We start from the raw sequence: 21585 nt of genomic DNA, 5'->3' as shown, positions 1-21585 counted from the left end.
GTTGTGTGTATTGTCTGTCTGTGTTGTGTATGTTGTCTGTCTGTATGTGTCTGTGTCTGTGTCTGTCTGCCTGCCTGTCTTCCTGCCTTCTGCCTGCCTGTCTGAACTTGTACTGGGTCTTTAACTCAGGAATTCATACTTTCCTTAAACCTTTTCATTCGTGGCTGGTTGTTCTACCACTTGAGCCATACATCTGGGTTTTTGCTGGTTAATTAGAGATAAGAGTCTCTTGGATTTTTATGCACAAGGTTGGTATTGAACTATGATTCTCTGATCTCAGCCTCTTGAGTAGCTAGAATTACAGTGGTGAGCCACCAATACCCAGCTTTTTTATTCTTTTGAGCTACTTCTTTCAAGGATTTCCCATCCAACACTGGAATCCTTTCACAGAGGGTAGAAATGGGTTGGAGTACTATACATATGTGTGTATATGAAGACTGAACAGTGAAGTCTGTTGAGCATCCTTAAGAAGGGAAAAGGAAGAGGTTGGAATGTGAATTTGATTAGGTCACACTTTGTACATGTATGGAAATATCACAGTGAAATACCTTTGGAACAACTAATGTGTGTTAATAAAAAATTTAAGGCAACAAGGTGTACCACCTTGGCAAATCTCAGCCTGAATCTTACTCAGCATCTTGGTTTAATTCTATACTGTTGTCTACTCCATCCTTATTAACACATTTTCCATTGTTGGCTTCCCAGACACCATGTTTACCTAACTTTTCTTCTATTTGCTGGCTGTTCCCTTTATAGAAATACCTTTAGTTCTTCACTGCATCCACATTCTAAAAAGTGGTACATTTCAGGACCTGGACTTTTCCTCTTGTCTATTTTCTCCCTATTTCGTTCGGCTTATGTTTTTTCTCTATTGTTTTACGCTATGATCTTGGTTTATATGTTTAGTCACCATTTCCCACCTGAATTTAATTCCCAGGTATGCCTATATAACAGATCTTTCATAGAAATGTCAAACTTAATATTTGCAAGAAAATAAATTCTTTACACTTACAATTAGAGTAGCAATTCAGTTAATATTATTGCACAACTTTTCTACTTGCCATTTTTTGTCTGTCATTATCACCGGATCCATCCTACTATCTCTTTTGGTGGCTAACTACATGGCTTAAATCTTCTCCATCTTTTCCTGCCCAGCCCTCTACATTCCCTACTGTATTTTCCACACTACAGAAGAAATAAATTTAGAAATACATTTGTTGGTATTTTATATATACTACACATGCAATAAGGTTCATAGATCTTATATGTGTACTGAAGCACTCAGCAGCCAGATAACTATAAGAGTTTAAAATCATTTTAGTGTTTTGTTATTTTAATTTGAGGATCTCTTGATTTCCATAAATTTTTATTTTATGGTAAAATTGATCACCATAAGTTTTGTTCAATACACCATAGTTTTTATAAAATTCTTTTTTGATAACTTCAATATCTATATATTCTATTTCTAACCTTTTTCTTTTTTTTTAAATTGTGAAAATACCATACAGAGGGGTTACAATTACATAGGCAAGATAATGAGTACATTTCTTATCAAGCATTGTTGCCTCCTTTGTTTCCCCTTCCCATCCCTTCCCATCTCCCCCCCTCCCCCGCACCCCCTTAATCCCCCTCTTGTTTTCTTTTAGTTATCTGGCACAGGTAGAGCATTCCATTGTTGATTTTACTGCCACTGTGTTACTACTTCTTCCCCTACTACTACTTCCCTACTTCTTCCCCTATTGCTTATGAATGTGCTTTATAAATATTTTTAAAGCAGAGGAACATAATTTTTTAAATAAAAAGTTACTTATAATTCCAACAAATAGAGAAGACCAAAATGGAATTACTTCAGGTCAGGGTGAGAAAGACACGAAGTTCATCCCATCTGTTTATCCTTTTTTTAAAAGAGTTGATCTTCAGTTATTAATTTTGAGTTTGAACCCAGACAATCTGAGTTCAAAGGTTTTTCTTGGTTGCAAGATTATCCAGCCACTGTATGATATGAAAATACAGGTCAAACTTAAAACATCAAGCCAACTGGAATGAGGGGACATGGCTGACTTTTTTACTAGATTTGTTTTCCATGGAGCATGTTAAAGATGGATATTGATTCTGTGTCCTAAGATCACGTCAGCAATAAGCTGTAGTTTTCAAGGCTCTAGTTTTTCATGAATGTAGACAATCTGGACTGTCTACATCATAGCAAGGGCCATTCTTTGTATATAAATAATCTACATAATTATATTCCTTAAAAAAGAGTTGATCATTTATTCTGATATTTAAATACTTGTATAAATGAGTTCTAATTCAGCTTGTCAGTTTGAGAACAAAATTCATCTCAATCAATGGCACCTACTATATCCCCAATTTCTCCTATCTCCTCAAGTCTGATTCTAGTTTTCATATATATACATTAAATATAATGACTGCATTCTTCCACCTGCTCTGCCCTTTAGTCCTATCCTCCCCACAACTCATGTTTCAGCTCTCTTGTATTCATTTTGTTAAACTGTAAGGTATTCGAAAGAGTTACACCACTGGAATCCTTCCCTGCATACACTATACTTTAGTCAGTTTGTGTATATGCATACAATGTTGTATATATTATATGTTTATAATTTGTATCTATCTACCACAGGTATTCCAGGGAGGTTTCATCTAGACTTGCCATATGTGAGAGAAAATGGATTAATTTGAATAAACATTAGGAAATCAAGAGTCTAAAATTTCTCATGGCTTTTGGCTCAGTGGCTGAGTGGAAACCCATTGTCCTCTTTTAAACAAAATGTAGGAGGAAGATGGGCAGAGGATCAGCTCAACTCTAGTTTTATGTTTGAAATGCCTGGAGTTACCCAAGTAGAAATGTCACTAGAAAGATGCTTCCAGATTTGAGGAAATGTGAAAGGCAATGACTGCAAAGTGTGTTGGAGTCATTCTTTAGGCCGCTAATAATTCTATTTGTCAGTACAATAGTCTTTCCAGATCCCTTGACTCACTAAGCAGATATAAGAAATGTAGTCATTCCAGTTACATAGCATCTACCTTTATTCGAAATCCAAAAGACTAATAAGACCTCTGAGATTCATGTTTATAGAAGCAGGAGATAATATATGTAGAATGCACTCTGAGGACTTGAGTTTGGGCTTCTCAGAATGGATAATTTCCTTTCTTATAAAAATTAATCATTACTGATTCTCAGGATGTCTTAAAGAGAATAAATGTTGAAACAAGAGCTTGCAATACCCCAGTGACCATCTAAACTCCTCTAAATCTTGTACAAAAACAATCACATCAAGTAAGACTATTTACAGGCTTTGCTGTTAAAAAAGTGATTCAGATTTGAAAGTTTACTTGGTAACTTGCAGTTTGAACTTGTGCAGAGTAAAAGTACCATCCAAGCCTCATCTCACACACATATTGGTCCTCTTATTTTTCTGAAGTTTCAGCAAAACAGTCACCTCCTATCTTCAAGTAAAGCTAATTATTTTATGCATTATGTGCAGTTTCTTCTGTCTCATAAGATGTCTCTTTCCTTAGTCATTCTTTTTCCATCCCTCCTCAGAAAAGACATTGAGATACTTACTATGAGTCTCAGTTTTAAATAGGCCAAAATTACAACTCAACTTGTGTGAATTGCATGATATTAAAAATGGTAGTTGACTGGCAATTGACTGGCAGACAAAACAAAAGGAGAATTAAAAAGTGTTCTCTTTGTTTCTGACTTTTCAGACAAAAAACCTACTTTGCAAAATTCTGACTGGTACAGAGAGGGACAGTGTCTGGCTCTTACATGTTTCTCCCTATATATCATGAAGAAGATTATTTTAAAGGAAAGTTGCATTCCCCAAAACTTAAGTTCTCCTTTACAGGTTACCAAATCAAAAGCATTGCTTGACTATATTTGAATTAAGGGTAATTTCATATAGAATTATATAAAGTTAGCAAGTTAGTTTATCAAAATACATGTCTTAGTTGTTTTTAAAAGAATATTAAGACTAATTTTTTCACAGTATTCTTCATTTTAAATCTTGGATTGATAATTAAAGTAAGAAATTGCAATAATTAGAACTGCATAGTGCTGTTTTAGAATAGTTAAAAATAACTAAAACTAAACAGCTCCAAAGTGTGTACATAAACCACTCCCCACACACACAGAGGTAAATTGATTACCAGACTCTCTTGAAAACAACAGATACTCTATGAAAGCTAGTAGTAATTCCACAATCCTCTGATTTAAATGATGATTTGTCTCTGCACCATGGTAACATTTAAGCATGCTACACACATTTTAAAAGCCATGTCTTTTTTTTCTTTTTGGCCTGTTTGTTTCTTTAATAAAGGGTCTTACAATGTAGCTTAGGCTGGCCTCAAACGCATGATCCTCTTGTATCTTCCACTGGAATGATATTGCAAGCATGCATTACCACACCCAAACAAAAGTCATGTCCTTTATGTCATAGACATATAAAAGAAAACTGAGGATTAGTAAATGATGTATTACCTTAGATCACATTCAAATTTTCTTCTCAAAATGGCTTATTGATGAAACTTGGATGACTTTAATCCTTACCGGATCCATGCCCACAGCATTCCTATACATTGAGGATTCTAATTACATGAGTTTTGGTATAGCATGGTTGAACAGAATATTGTTCAGTTAGTAAATATTTTATAGATTCTTTAAATTTTAAATACCTTGTTTATGGAATTCTGAGATATAAAAAATGTATAGCACTAGAACATGATTTCAATCTCAGGGTTTAAAATGATTCAGTAGATAGATGTACATATGCCTAGCATTAATGAAATTATCACTGAACTGCCATGTCTGAGAGAATGTAACATTCAAGACAGGAAATACTGGGAGCAGCATAATAGTGAGTTTTCACTATTTAATGAGTGACTTAGCCAACATTTGAACCCAATAATCATCAAGGGTATAAAAAGCAATTTATCAGGAAGCAAAACCTTCGTGTATGTATATTTATTTCTGGCACACACATCTTATCATATATTTACATATTTATGCATATGTATATATACATTCTATTTGCATAGGCACATATACAGATGATTGGTTTATATTGTTATGTATGTTATGTCTCCATCACACTGCTAAAGCAATAGGCCTTTTGCATATTCTATCTTTTAAATTTTTCTCAGCATTATTAACATATAACTGATAAAATTGTGTATGTTGTGTGTTATGTGTAACATAATTATATATAAATATAATTACAATAAAATTAGCAAATTCATCAGTAGTTTTAATGACCATATTTCTATATCTATGTTTGTGTCTGTGTGTGTATGTGTGTGCGCACGCATGTGTGCACGTGCGCAGTGAGAATTCTGAACAATACACCATTATTAGCTATATTCGCATGCTTCAGATTAGATCCCTGGAATTTACTGATTTTACAACTGAAAGTTTGAATACTCTGACCCACAACTCCCATTTCCCACCTACATCTAGCCCCAAACAATAATTGCCATTGTAACATCTACTTCTAGGAGTTCCTTTTTTTTTTAAGATTTCACACATAGAACAAATACAATTTGTCTTTTACTGTCTGCTTTTTACTTCTTTCTTGTTGACATAATTTTCTTTAAGTGATTTGAATTAATATCTATCTACTTAATTCCTATTTAAATAATTTAAATCAACATGTATTCTGCATAATTCTCTTTAAACAATTTAGGTTAACATGCATTCTACATGTTAATGTAGAGCAAACAGTGAATTTAAATTCTTCATATCCAGTTTAAATGCCTGCACTTTCTTTAATTTGTGTGACCTCTCTGGCTATGCTTCTGTGTTGAATAGAAATGGTTGAGAGTAGACATCCTGGAGCACCTGACCTTAGGGAAAAAAAGCTTTCAGCTCTTCACTTTGGGTATAATGTTAGTTATGGGCATGTCACTCTTGGCTTTTATTATCATTAGGTATATATTATTTTTCATGTTACTTTCATGACAATTTGAGACTATGTATTTCTTTATCCTTGATTTGTGAATATTGAACTAACCCTGCAGTCTAGAAATGAATCTCACTTGATAACAGTATATGTTCCTTTTCATGCATTTATTTGTGCCATTACGTGGCTTGAACGCTTATCTGCTTTACTCAAGGCTGGCATACTACCCCTTGAGCCACAGTTCCACTTAAGGCTTTTTGCTGAGTAGATTGAGATAAGAATCTCACAGACTTTTTCTGTCCAGACTGGCTTCAAGCTACAATCTTCAGATCTTAGCCTCCTCACTAACTCGGGTTACAAGTGTGAACCACCAGTGCTCAGTGCAAATGATCCTGTATACTTTTGTTCAACTTTTGTTGAGGATTTTTTTTCATCTATATTCATCATGAATATTATCCTGTAATTTTCTTTCCTTGTATTGCCCTTATATGACTTTGGTGTAAGCATAAATACTGTGTTCTTATAAACTGAGACTGGAAGTGGGTTTTTTTTCAAGTTTAAGAAAGACTTTGAGAAAATTGGCACTAATTCTTTCACTGGTTGCCAGAACTTATATATGAGGTTTTCATTGTTGGGATGTTTTGCCTATTGGTTTGTTCCAATTTTTATTCTTGTTAGGTTGTCTATTTCTAGTAATCAATTTTTAGATTTTTCCATTTCATTGTATGTAATTATTCATGGTAGTCCCTGTTGGTTCTTTGTATTTGTAGTTTTATTAATTATAATGTATTATTCTATTTACTTGAGTCCTCTTTTTTGTAGCTAGGTTAATCTAGCTAAGAGTTTGAAATTTTGACTATCTTTAGAAAAAAACTAATTTTATATTTTCTGTTATTATCCTTGTGTCTGATCCATTTCTTCTCTATTTTTTTGTATCTTTCTTTCCATTGAAATTAGCTTGTCCTGTATTTCTGTTCCTTGAAATATAAACTAATATTGCTCATTTGACAGTTTTTAAAATAATAAGGTAACTTAATCATAAATTTCTCTCTAAGAACTGCTTTTGCTGATTTCATAAGTTTTTATAGCATATATTAATTTCAGAAAGGGAAAGTTTTTATTCTATTATTTCCATATTTGCACGTAATATGTAAAACTCATCAGTTTGATATGTTGCTAGTACATTTGATTAAGATTATTTTGTTGAGCATCTGATTACTTCTTTGCCCACTGCTTGTTTAGGAGTATTGTGTTTGCGTTTCACATCTTTGTTAATTTTCTAAATTTTTTTTGTTTTACTTAAGTTTCATATATTATAGTCAGAAAGATATTTGATATAATTTCAATCTTAAATTGGTTGATATTTGTTTTGTAACCCAACACATAATGTCTTTGAAAGTGCTGCATGGATACTTTGAAAGAATATGTATTCTATTATTGTTGGATGAAACACTGTATCATTTTGCCATTTAAAAGATAAGATCATTCTAAGTAAAAGGATCTTAGAAAATATTAAAAGAGATAGAAAAGAATATGCTGTCCTACTGGTGTAGTTAACATTCTGGTAATGTTGCTTTCAAACATTTTTTTGTTTCATATAAGTATTAGTATGCTATAAACAAAATGTTACTTCCCAGGTTTTACTACATATGCTGTACCATTTCCTACATTTTTACATACTCATTAAATGCATCAATATTATATATATATATTATTATTATATCAAAGTCATAGATTTTTAATCCATTCATCTATACTCTGTCCTATATGGTTCTTTTTCCATTTTGGAATTGCAAGCAATGAAGAAATGTTCTTCTTTATGCATGAATTATTTTTTAGTATTTAAAATTGGCTAGTACTGTTACATAGTACTACAAATGAATTGGCTTCGAATGGCACTTATATTGTCATAAAAACTGAAGGATGAGAGGCCAAGATCAAACGTTGACAGGGACATGCTCTATTTAAAGGTATTAAGGAAGAATTCATCCACTTTAATATTATCTTATGGTAATTAATTACCTCTGCAATTACCCAGTTTTTTTGTTTTGTTTTATCGGTTGTGGGGCTTGAACTCTGGGCCTGGGCGCTGTCCCTCAGCTCTTCAGCTCAAGGCTAGCACTCTACCACTTGAGCTATAGTGCCACTTGCGGTTTTCTAGTGGTTTATTGGAGTTAGGAGTCTCACGGTCTTTCCTGCCCAGGCTGGCTTTGAATCGCAATCTTTAGATCTCAGCCTCCTGAATAGCTAGGATTATAGGCGTAGCCACCAACACCTGGCTCAATTACCCAGTTTTTAAACAAAACCACATTCTGTGGTATTAAGGATTAGGGGTTCAACAAATAAGCATTGGGAAAACATAATTCAACCTGTAACAAAAACAGTTTTCTTAGCATTAACTCTTAAAACTGGAAGAAAGTGTTACTAAAAGGTTTCTGAAACTTTTTATTAAATGTATTAAATTTGTACAGTCCTGCACCCAGATAGTATTTGATTTATGATATCTTTAGTAGTCTTAGAAAGTATTCCTAATTTCATAAAAAATCAGCTTTATTCTATTTCTTGTTAACTCTTCAATAATATGGTATAGTTTTAGTAAATTGAATTTTTTTTCATGCTTAATTGCCACAGTTGAATTATCTAATATCTAAATTTCAATATACCATTCTGTATATTTAATAGGTATTTTTTCTATACTTTGTTTTTCTTCATTTATTTTATATTTAATTTTTTAAATCTATGGGGCCTTGTGGTATATGCATGAGATGAAGATGCTCATTTTTGCAATATTGTAAAAAGTTAAGAGAGCAAGATGAAAATTCTACTAATTTCAAGGTGCTTAGGTTCTGGAGGTTTGTAGTCTGTAGTGCTCAGTACTAGGTCCTTGAACCCCAGATCAACACATGTTTCAGGGGAAGAAGTTTGCTCCAGCAGAGTTCTGGAAGGTATCAGGTATGTGGCTGAATGAGGAAGGGAGAAAAAAAATTTGAAGAAGAAAACGGAAAATACAAAGGTGTATAATTTTCAAAGGACATAATACAGAAATGGAACTTCAGTATTTTGATTCTGAATGAAGTTTAAGAAGTGAAAGAGAAATGAGGGACCATGGGACTGTCTTAATCCTGGATCTGATTTTCTTTCATTGAGACATTGAGTGGGTTATGAAGCGGGCAGTGGTGGGTCATGTTTGTGTTTTAGGGAGGGCGGAGGGACTGAATATCGCATGTAGGAAGGTAAGAAGTCCTAGAAACAAAGGAAGGAAAGAAAGTTTAAAAGTAAACATGGAAATTAATTCATTGATAACCAATGCATGTTATATATGACTGAATCAATACATTGCTGGGTTGAGCATCTACATTGTGATTGATGACCTTGGTAGATTACTTTTGTTCAAGTGGGATGATTGGGGAAGACAGATCTTAATGGGAAACAATGGATTAAAAAGTATTTATTCAAAATATGGAATATTTGAAATCAGATCTTTTTACTGAACCATCAACTGCTAATGTGTAGGAAATAACTATCATTAATTACTATTTTGTTATATACTACTTCATTAACTATTTTTAATTAACTTTGATAATTCCCCATATGTTTTGTTTTTGTTTCCTGGAGATATGATTATAATCCTGATAAAGAGCAATTTTACATCTTGATTTCTTCTATTTATATCATTTGTTTCTGCTTATGTTTTAATTCATTGTTTAAATACTTTTTAAATTGGCCAGAATTTCCAGAAGTGAGTTAAAATAATAACACAAGAGTTTTGTTTTCTTGATGGAAATGTGCTAATATTTCATGCATATTGATGATTCTGAACTTTAAAGAAGAGTTTTGAAAAAATATATTCAACTTAAGGAAGAGCTATTGCAATCCCATGCTAAAGAAGTTTCTAAGAACCATTTAGAAATTGAAATCAAATGACTTTTTGATAACTGTTGCAGTTCAGGTACATAATTTCTGAATAAAAGATGTATGATTAGTTGTGTCATATTCAGTTAGTTTTTCAATGTTTTTAAATCATCTTTGGGATAAGATATTCTTCAATGTGGTTGTATTATTCTTCTGAAATAATACAAAGTTGTATTTGATATATTTTATACACTCATAAATAATATTTTCCCTTTATTACCTTAAAAGACAATTGAACCATGTTTTATATTTGAGGAAATAACCCTGAAGTATTAGAAAAATCTGCACCAAAATATTTAGTTAGGGTAATCAATCCATACTTAATGAGTCAGAGAAACTCATGTCATTGAAACTGGCATCAGTATCATTGTTGAGGTACACGACCTTGGGCAAATGATCTTTCTGAGATTCATCTCCAGAAAAAGAATTGGACTCAACTCCAAGGTCACTCTAGATCCAACATCCTGCCAGTTTCTACCCATAGGGCTCTCGCTCCAGCTTTACTCTTAATAAGCACAGTTGAATAAGTTTAAGAACAGTCATTCTACATGAAATAAAAATTATTTTATTCCCATGACCCCAGGAAGATGTATAGCTTCTTTTGAAAGCAGCAATAATAATAACTACCTAATAATAACTACCTAATAGTTGTTGTCTATCTGCTTAGGCTCGTGAGCTCTTGGAACCTTAAAGTATCAGCCCTATAATTTATCATAAACTGCATTGTAAGACTGTAGACCAACCACCTTTGTTGCTTTGTAAGATTCACCCAAAACACTGGATCTAAAATATACAAATAGAGGATCCATTTCTGTTTCATTTCTGCCATGTACTAACTTTGTGATCTTAAGTCATGAACACTTTTAGACATCAGTAAGACAGAGTCGTTTACATTCACTTTTAGCTTTATGATATGAGAAACCACAGTGAAATAATCCTTTAATAACTGGAAGTTATATAGTTGTCTGCGGTTTACACCCACAAGTATTTACTTAGTTGATCTTGCCAACAGTGTTGGGATTTCAAAGTTGGGCTTAAATGCTAGAGAATTTAGTAGTGTTCCCATTGTCCTTAGTAAGTGGCAGAGCCTTGGTTGGAGCCCAGGATTTCTGATTTTCCAGCTGTGTTCTTTTCTCAAAATGACATGTTTTCATTCACTAAATCTAGCAGTTGCCATTATGTACTTTTCAAGCATTTAGGCACATTTTCCAGCTCTATTAAATTGTGGGCCCAACTATTGCTATTCCCTTGGGGTTCATTCTTGAAACCTGTTGTGCTTTTTAAAACAATGTTACAATAGTACTTTATTCATGTGTATGTTTAAATGATTCCTTGAAAAGTACTCCATCTAACACTTATCCCTTCTTTTCCCAATTCTCTTTCAGATAGCAGTTCTATGGATGAAAAGGTTTTCAATCATACGTTTTCTTCCCTCCCGAGGGATCTTGTCTTTTGTACATGTTCGTTTGTGACATCTTAGACCTGTTTGGTTTCTCTGTTTTACTCGTGAAATGTGCATGTCATCCTGGCTTTCCATTCTTTGGTTGTCCTTTAAAGTGTGCCTTCAATATGTTGCATTTCTGAAGAGGTCACACCTTGCCAGCTGCGCTTACCTTAGCTTATACTTGCAAACTGAGGGGTCTGCTACGGTCAAACACAGCATCTGTCCTTAAGTCTGGCTAGGCCATGACCTTGCTGACTGATTCGTGATCTTCATTGTGCATAATCAAGTTTTAAGGGCAAAGAGTATTTGAAATACGATGTATTTTCCTCCTGGACTCTGCCAGTGCTTTTGTTTCAATGCGGATGGCTAATTTCAAAACCCCCATGCACAAAATACAGCTTTGACTTGGAGCTGACCCTGCTTAGCACATGTCATACTAGGTGTTACGTGTGTAGTGCAGTTGACCTGTGTCCAAGCTATGCATCCAGCCAGCCATAGTGTGCTAAAGGTCTGTTTGTTTTTCTCTTCTTCTTCATTTAAGGCTCGGATAGTAAGTGGCAGTGACTTGGATGCTTCCAAATTTTCTGCACTTCAGGTATTTGGTGGGTAAGTACATTCATCACCTTCCTAACTCATTCTATGGTAAATCACACTTGTCAAGTGTTTAGAGAAGGCTGGGTGTTACAGGAGGGTGTAATTCATGAGATCATTATTGCTTTCGGGTTTTTTTCCCACAATAAAGCAATTATATACTTTTTCTTTAAAATTAATGGGACACATACTCATGTCAAAAATTCTAATCTGAATATAGATGTATAATTTCCTATATACATCTATAAGGAATGCAATTGAAGTAATCTAGCCAAATAATGTTTTAGCATAATCATGTCACACATGAATATAACCATACAATGTGACAGGGTTGTATTTCTATTTGCATCACAGTGCTATGTTTTAATCTAGTTACTTGTACTTATGAATGTGTGCATGAACATCTTTGTCAGTAACATGATGAAGATAATCATTACTATTTTTGTTATGGTTACATATGTTACATTTAGTGAGTGTATCAAAATATGTACTATTGAATCAGGAAAATCATGTATGAAGCTCTCAAATTATATAGCGGTATCACTCTGTCATGTATGTAGCAGGCCTTTTTAGCATGCTTGCTTTTATATCTATATCTATATAAAGTCAAGAGTTCTGAATTAGGATCTTTATATCGTTTACCACAAGCTGTTCTGCTTAGTTCATGTATAATGATTCATTTGATTCTTATAGTGGCCTACGAGTAAAGTATACTTAAGTGCAAAGTTTGTTTTTAAGCTGAAGTATCTAATCTGAAAGTCTGTTATATTAGTCACTGTGCTATATTGTTTTTGCAACTTGAAGATTGTGCAGACTTTGGAGTTGATGACCTTATAAACCCTGCATCTCATACCCACCAGGACCTCCATCACTTCTTCACAGCTTGGTTTTTCACTCCTTTTGGAACAGGGACTTGTCATTGTCAAAGCCACAAAATCCTACCTCCATGTTTTTCGTAAGCACGTCACTTTTGCATCTTCCATTGATACTTTCCACATCATTCTTCTTCCAGAAATTGCCTTTTCAAAGGATGTTTCAAAATATTTAGGTAATATGATAGTGGGGGCGGGGAATGATAATTTTCAGTCATCAGGAGAATTTCTCAGTGTCTGGTCTCAAGACATATCTGTTTCAAAACTGGAACACAATGTCACAAGAGACCTTGAGAAAATAGAGAGCAAGATCTTAGGAGTGAGTTTGTAGTTGGATCATAAATGTAAGTAATTACAAAATAGAATAAACGAATTCATTTACGATATTGATTCTCTTAGTCTAGTAGCTCATGACACATTTCATCACAGTATAGACCAAAGAAAAAGCTAACAGAGCAACCAAACAGGTTGCAAAGGAATCTCAAGTTGTACCAAATGAAGAAAGACAAGAGAACTAATATACAGAGTCTAACAAAGAGAAGGTCCAGAAAAAAATCTTGAAACCCTCTTCTAGTTTTTTAAGAGTCTGTTACCAATGTTGTATCCTATCATAATATCACCCAGTGTCTCTGATTCCATGAACAAACTACTGCAGAGACTTAAAGCACTGAATCTGATTTGTCTGATCTGCATTCATTCATTCATGCCTGGTCAGCTGGAAGGGGACAGTGCTCCAATGTGTGGCTATTGCCTGGGATAACTAGAATTGGGTGATGTGTCATTCATCATCCAGTTGGCCAGAAAAGCTTCTTCAGTGGTAATGACAGGATTCTAGCATAACAGCTATACACATACAGGGTCATTCTCTCTCAGGGCTAGAGAGCAACACCTGTCACTTTGCTGCCCTCGCTGGTGTAAGACAAGTCCTGAGTCGAGCTGGGTATCCAGGAATATGAGAACAAATCTTCCTCTACATTGGCAAAATGAATCCTTTATTACCTAAACAAATTATGCGTATCAGCTAATTAAACAGCTCTTCCAATTACATGTGTTCTGAACTTGAAGAAGATAGAATGTTGTGTTACAGTTTTACCACTACTTAAAAGATAGCATTCTTTTAATTTCCAATGGAAAAATTGCCATAAAACATGAGAATCTTGTTTATATTACATCATTGTTTATATGGTCTCAGCTAATAAATAACTGGACACAGTACTCTGCAATATTAAGAGAGGAGTTTTTGTTCTTGTTTTGTGGGTTTTGTTTTTGTTTTTGCCAGTGCTGGGACTTGGACTCAGGGCCGGGGCACTGCCTCTGAGCCTCTTTGTGCTCAAAGCTAGCGCTCTACCATTTGAGCTACAGTGCCACTTCCAGTGCTGAGTAATTCATTGGAGATCAGAGTCTCATGGATTTTTCTGTCCGGCCTGGCTTTAACCATCATGATCCTCAGATTTCCACTTCCTGAGTAGCTAGGATTATAGGCATGAGCCACTGGCACCCAGCTGGAAATGTTTTTAATTTAGAATAATTAAAGCAGATCTTATGGAGGAGGAAGCATTGAATCAGAACTTCAATGTGTGGATATAGTTTTTGGCATGTCGATATACTTTTGGCATGCAAAAGAAAATAGACACCAGAAAGTCATATTAAAACTCAAAAGTGTATTAGACAGTAGTGTCAGCACATGGCACTCAGAGAAGATTATGTGTTTGGAAAGGTGAGTTGTAAGTCTGAATGCCTGACTAATGATACGAAGAATGCATATCAGTCTTTGAAGTCACACACATATATGTGTGTGTGCTTGTGTGTACACATATATGTGTGTATATATATATATATATATACATATATATATATATATATATATATCAGAAAATCTCCACCTTGGAAAAGGATAACTCAGGTATACTTGGCACAGGAATGAACAGTAACTAATGTTGGGTGGGTATGAGAGGGAAGAAGAAATTGAACTTATTTCTATTCATAAGATTGTACAGTGGTTTTTTTCAATCCACCAGAGCAGAATCATCTGCCAAAAGTTATGTGAAAGAATTTTTTTTTACAAAGGCATTCATTTCCAGAAGCAGGAGCATTCAGGCAGAGCAGGCTTCTCTTTTGCTTTGAGGACTTTTACATAAGTCTGTCAACCATAATAATCATCATTGTAACTCTTCCTCATTATCTTGATGTGTAGACTCCTAGGTGCCCGGTAAGAAAGTCCAGAGGTGGAGATTTGTACATGCCATCACCACTGGAAAGATCTGAGTACAGATCTTTTCACATGAAGTGATACCACCTGAATCTCATCTTGACATAGAAAGTTCATTTCAGGATTTAGTACTTTAAATGGTTGTTCTAAATTCATACAGCAACAACTCCAGAACCTCTTGGGTCTTTTTTTTTTTTTTTTTTTGTCATGGGGCTTGAACTCTGGGCCTGGGCGCTGTCCCTCAGCTCTTCAGCTCAAGGCTAGCACTCTACCACTTGAGCCACAGCGCCACTTCCGGCTTTTTTCTTTTTGCTTATGTGGTGCTGAGGAATCAAACCCAGGGCCTCAGGCATGCAAGGCAAGCTCTGTACCACTGAGCCACCTTCCCAGCCCACCCCTTGGGTCTTAATGTTTTATTTGCAAATGATGGTTAGCAATCACCATCCCACTATATCCTAATAACAGTCACAGGATCAATTAGTGTATTTCAATATTTTCTTTATCTAGCACACCTCTCTATGAAACATTATAGGAAACATATAAAGAGTTTGCTTCTGGTGATCAGAGGCAGGGTTTTCAGGATTCAGGAAAGGTTTCCAGAATGTAGATGTTTCAGTGCTAAAATCAATAAAATCCTGAGCAATTACTCAGCAGGTCCACAGGACTACGGATGACCCACCTGGCTACTCAACAATTTCCTCTGACACCAGAACACCAATTAACACACACAACTCATTAGAATCTATCATTTTTAGCCAGGTATGGGTGTCTCAGGCCTATAATACTAGCTACTCAGGAGGCTGAGATCTGAGGGTCACAGTTTGAGGCCAGCCCTGGCAGAAAAGTCCATGAAACTCCTACCTCCAATCAACTACTCAGAAAAAGCCTGAAGTGGTGCTGTGGCTCAAATGGTAGAATGCTAGCCTTGAGCACAAAGAGGCTGAGGAACAGTGCCCAAGCCTTGAGTTCAAGCCCCAGGGCCAGCAAAAAAGAAAGAAAAAAAAAGAAAAGAGGAGAAAGAAAGGAAAGTGGAACTATAGCTCAAGTGGTAGAATATCAGCCTTGAGGTAAAAAGCCTAGTGAGATCACAAAACATGCACACACGCATGTACACACACATACACATATACCCGTAAACATATCATTTAGAAAATTGAGTTAGGTAATATATTTCTATTCATGAGGCTCTACATCCCTGGGCTTCTGCATAAGAAAATTCATGCTTGAAATTATAACTGTCTACTTCAGCCAGCCACTTTTCAATTTCATTAGCCAGAATTGTTTCTTCTTTGCTTCAAGCAAAGAAGTTGCTTTCCTGCAGAATGGAACGTTAGCGAGATTTTATTTCCTGATGTTAGGCAAGAGGACCCCAATTTTGTGCAGTCAATGCTGGAAAGACATTGTTCCCCTGCTTAGAAACTCCACACACTCTGCCTCACACCACTGAACATTTCCCTCCCCTGGCAACATGTCTTACTTACTATACTTTAGCTATTTCATATACACTACTGAGCAGGCAACAATAGAACTGTCTGGTAAACATGCTGATACCATAATTTCCAAGTTTTCAGTAGCATTCATATTCTATTTAGACCAATGGAGCAGGCAGAATGAACACAGTAAAAGTCTGACACAATATTAATATCAATGGATTTGAATGCAAGGGGGAAAACTAGAGGGAGAGGGAACTATGAAATTTCAATGAAGTCAAGAGAGTGTGCTGTTCATTCAATAACACTATTCATTCTGTGGGTCTTTTTGTTTTTATTTGAATACAAGTTGCAAATCATAAGGTCATTTCTTGTGCATTGTATTTAGCTGAGAAGATAGTCAAATGAGCAAGGCAGGCAGTGAACCATAGGAACTAGAAAGAGAAAGCCAGTGGTACTGTGGTTGGAATGTGTTTTAGTGTTTTGACATTTTAAAACCATATTTAAGCCAGAAACAGTCATTTGGATACATGAATCAGTGGTCTAATTTGGCAGGTACATAAGAGTCATGAGGTTATCAGTCGTGGGGCTTGAACTCTGGGACTGGGCCCTGTCCTTGAGCTCTTCAGCTCAAGGTGAGTGCTCTACCACTTGAGCCACACTTGCCACTTCTGGTGGTTAATTGGAGATAAGACTGGCTTTGAACCACTATCCTCAGATCTCAGCCTCCTCGGTAGCTAGGATTACAAGCATAAACCACCAGTGCCTGGCTAAACCTAAGGATTTTAAAGACAGGTTGGTGCCAAGTGCTTGTATGGTTTAGTTACTTGCATTTTTTAAACATGTATTTCTAACTTCAAACACCTGAAGAATGTTAAACTGTGTCTTAATAGGAACTGAAACATTCATTATGAGGGCAAAATCAGGAAAAATCTGAACATTCAGACAGTAGACTATGATATGTCCAATGACATATCAGCATAAGTAGGTGACAGAAAGTCCATCAAGCTGAAGACAGGAGTTTGGCCTGGCTCACACTCATAATCCTAGCTACTAAGGGAGGCTGAGATTTGAATATCAACGTTCAAAGGCAGCCTGGCAGGAAAAAAAACTGTGAGACTATTAGCTCAAATTTACCACCCAAAACTCATTAAGTGGACCTGTGGCTAATTGGTAGAGTGCCAGACTTGAACAGAAAGCTGAGAGATAGCACCCAGGCTCTGAGTTTAGGCCCCATTAAAAAACACACACACACGCACACATGCACGCACACGCACACGCACACGCACACACAAGAGTGTGAGTTGCAGTAAAAGCAATATCACCCACTTTTCATCTCTGGTCATTCAGCAAATTGAATAATAGACAAGAGCTTGCAGCTGGCCAGTTTGGACACAGAGAGTGGAGTTCTTGGGCTTGCATGTTAATCATCAGGCCATGACTTGATGCAGACACATGTAGCCCATTCAACTATTATAAAAATATCCCGAGAATAATGATTTTTGTCCACTTAAATTGTAACTGGCAAATTTAAATGTTTATAAATTTAATCCTATTGCTGTGACAGGGAGAATTAATAACTGCCACAATTTCTCTTATAATGGGAATAAACATCTGTACAGTCAGTTATACAAATTCAGAGTTGTTTTGGTTTTGGTATGTTTGTGTTTTTAGATTAGATACTACAAGCACTTCCGTCAACTACCATTAGAAGTTTGATTTTTTTCCAAACAATTGCACATCTGTGTCATGGAAGGATTTGGGTTTTTTATTGTTCTTGTTGAAGCACAGGTTTTTGTGTTGGTTATCTAACATTTCCATGCTTCTTTGGTCTCTAGTAATTGGGAAATTAGATATGATGGGGCCGTGGTGCTGGTGTTATATACAAATCTTAATTTCTCTCTCTCTCTCTTTGTCTCCTCTCTCAAGTGCCTATGGTTCAAGGTTTTCGTCTTCTTTTTCCCAAATATTTCTTTATTAAATGCCTGCATAAATTTCACAATACTCTGGCATAGCTATATTTAACTGAAGTCACAAACACCTTTTAATCTTCACAATGATAGTCATCATTTGTTTTCTTTTAGAGCATAGACTAAATATATGACTTTAAGCAAAAGGAAATCATGTTCAATGTAACATTCATAGATCTAATCGTTTTCACTTGAAGGTTTAATAATAATCAGTAATAACTAATTCCAAAATAGTTAAGGTGAGCCTAAGTAAGTGCAGTGTATATTCCCTAGTAATTTCATGAAAAAGCAAAAACATGTCTATTGCTATCTTTGGATGCCTTCAGGTTCCAACACCTGTGTTTGGAGGGTCTGGAGACCTGATTCCCTTAGCTTATTCCTCTATAAGTCTCAGATGGACAGACCAGAAGGTATTGTGGGCCAGCCCATGCAATTGGAGAGGAAACATTTGAACTCTTATGGCCTCATTCTGGAAGATTTCCTACAAGAAAAATAAAGATCAAAATGCAACACACATATAAGAATAAGTTTTAAATAATATATTAGATCTGTGGCCAAAAATGTACAAAAAATTCCAAATGAAGCTAAAGTTCTCTCTACCCACTAAACCTCAGATGGGGAAATTTTGTTTGCATTGTGCTCTTAAGTCAGGAGTGGATTTCTTCTTGTGCTTGATTATATTTGAGGTTGTTTTCTGAATAGTTTATTCTCATGAAAGTTTTCTAACGTTAACAGCGGGGAGAATGGCAAATTTCTGAATTTGAAATTAAAAAGAAAATCATTTTAAAATATACTTAGGATAAGTGCTTAAGAAGTAATTTGGTTTTTTTGGACAAGAACATGAATGATGATCATTTTCAAAATGCATATGTGATACCTAAGGAGTCAGCATCGATCACCAGTGATCACCAAGAATAGGTAAAAGCAGTTAATGTAACTTTCAACAAAGATTAGATTGGCTGAAGGCCCCAGTTTAAAAGAGATGCAACCTCAGAATCCAGGAAAGAAAATTTTGTAGTTAACCCACATATTTAATGGCACCCACCATCAAAGTGGTGATAATTTGTTTACATTCGTTTCAAGACAGATGAAAACTATCCTTTCCAAAAAAAAAAAGCCTTGAGAATGTTTAATCCTGTTAAACAACTTCAATAAACAAGTTCATAAGCTTATTAAGTAGAAATATGCCTGATGGCTATGAATGTATGTGCCCGTGAGATTATGAATAGTCTCAGAACTCAAGTTCTTCCTAAGTGTAGAGTTTCCTCTATTTAGAAAGCTTTCATTTATTTGTTTTAATATTTTCCCCATTACTGGCCACTTACTAAGCTCTCTTGTTGACTACAGAGTTGACTACTAGAGTTTCAGGGGACATTCTTGGTTAACAGTAGTACTTCATGGCAGTTACAAATAGAACCCAATATGCTCAGCTCAATATGACCTAGATGGCCTGTGTTACTCCCTCCGCATCCTCTGAAGCTTCTTTCTTCACAGTGTTTCCTGCTGTGGTCCCTGTTATTGATGCCTGCAATGCTTTGTGGCACATAATCACCTCCTCTCTCTACTCCTATTCCCACCTTAGGTCTCTGCTTATGGGATTCTTTTCCAAGGAGTTTTCCTTGGCCTTAAAATTTATGTCAAGTTCTTTCCCTGCTTGCTGTAGTAAATGATTAGCAAATACTTCCCAGCTCAAATATATATCTTTTACTTGATCATGTGTTTGGTATCTTTTTTCTCTCTCACAAGGTTGTAAGCTTCATTTCAGCAAGGACAATATCTTTTTTTTTTAAAGCCACTCTTTTTCCTGTACCTATTATAGTGTGTTGTATATAATAGGAGTTCTATAAACACGTCTTTAAAAAATGAATGCTCTCCAAATGTGTTTCTGTTCCTTTCAGATAAGACTAAGCTCTCACATACTTCTTAGAAGGAAAGAAGTACTTGTCTCTATTATGATATTCGTGTTGATAGTCACTTAATAGATTTGCACTTGATGAGCATTTGTATATAAAAATATACAATATCTTAAGGACTTGAAAAATCTAATAATGATATTCTTAGGCAGAAAACAAGAGAAAACCAAGGCGTATACTTAAGCAGAGCACTAAGGAAAAACGATGGGAAAAAATCATTTAGCTTATTGTAAGCAAGGGATTATCAACTCCAGGAACTTCATTTAACAAAAGACAAAAATACACTAATCCCTAAAGAATACAGAAGGGGTAAAAATAAGGGAGGAAATCAGTACAATTCATGGGGTTTTCAAAAAGTGCCTTCAGTATAGATGAAACTGAGAAAACATCAAGTAAGCCCCCTTTAAAATTAAAAACATGGTGAATGGGTTGTTGATATCCTTTTACCCCTAAATTGTCTCATTTTTCCAAGACAACCATTTCGTCTGAAAATGTTTCAGAACAGTTTTGTTATTATAGTGTGAATACTGTTGAAGACAGTGCTTTGAATGCATGATGATCAGCTGCAGAGGGACCTATGTTGAATACTTCATAGGTGATTTTTTTTAGTACCATTATCTTTCCTTTTTGACAGAGACTTCCTTTCAAGAGTCTCATTCTACTACAAGTACTTAATGAAGAAAGCCAGGAAGTTAAATCTCTGTGGTGTGTCTGTCAGGATGTGTGCAAGATAGAGGCAGCACCCTCAAAACAGAGTCAAGAAAGGTTATGAGGAATCTGTTTTAAAAGCATAGATATGAAAGCCACAGAAATGGGGCACGATGCATTTTACACAGTAATACAAATCTATTCTCAGTGTGCAGTGTGATATTGTGATGAGTGTGGCCAATGGTACATGCCCTTGTGTTAGCAGAAACACAGCATCAGTACAGAAACATAACCTCAAACCCAAGACTTCAGATAATCACTGACAACTTACAATTACTATAAGTTGATTTTGCCTATTCTTGAATGTTCCATTCAAGAAAGGGGCAGTACAGTAAGGATTCTTTCCCTCCAGCTGTCAATCACAGCAGTAGTTACTGCTCAAGGGTACACCAATATAGATTATCACTTCTCTACTAGAACTTACTTGGACTGCTTCCACATTAAGTTTTCTTCATACCCTCAACCCATGGTTGTGAACTTTCTTCTCTGGTGTCCTTCAGAAAATTCATATTGCAACCTATGATCTGTTCTTTTTATTTTTTATGCTAGTACTGGGGCTTGAACTTAAGGCCTGGGTGTTGTCCCTTAACTTTTTAAAGTCTGGTGCTTTAACACTTG

At 35.4% G+C, this 21585-nt stretch overlaps 1 protein-coding gene across 1 annotated transcript in view; it reads left to right on the top strand.

Moving 5' to 3' along the window:
• Positions 1-21585, top strand: part of Unc13c (unc-13 homolog C) — a 281403-nt gene that overhangs the window by 41656 nt on the left and 218162 nt on the right. Inside the window, exons 2-3 of the mRNA XM_069995373.1 lie at positions 11216-11238; positions 11816-11880. Of these exons, the coding sequence (XP_069851474.1) occupies positions 11216-11238; positions 11816-11880 (88 nt within the window). The remainder of the gene's footprint in view (positions 1-11215; positions 11239-11815; positions 11881-21585) is intronic.

This window comes from Dipodomys merriami, unplaced genomic scaffold (genome assembly GCF_024711535.1).
Source record: "Dipodomys merriami isolate MVZ:Mamm:240054 unplaced genomic scaffold, mDipMer1.0.p SCAF_48, whole genome shotgun sequence".
NCBI lineage: Eukaryota > Metazoa > Chordata > Mammalia > Rodentia > Heteromyidae > Dipodomys > Dipodomys merriami.
The sequence above is the reverse complement of the archived record's forward strand: the minus strand, read 5'-3'. Positions and strand labels throughout refer to the sequence as shown.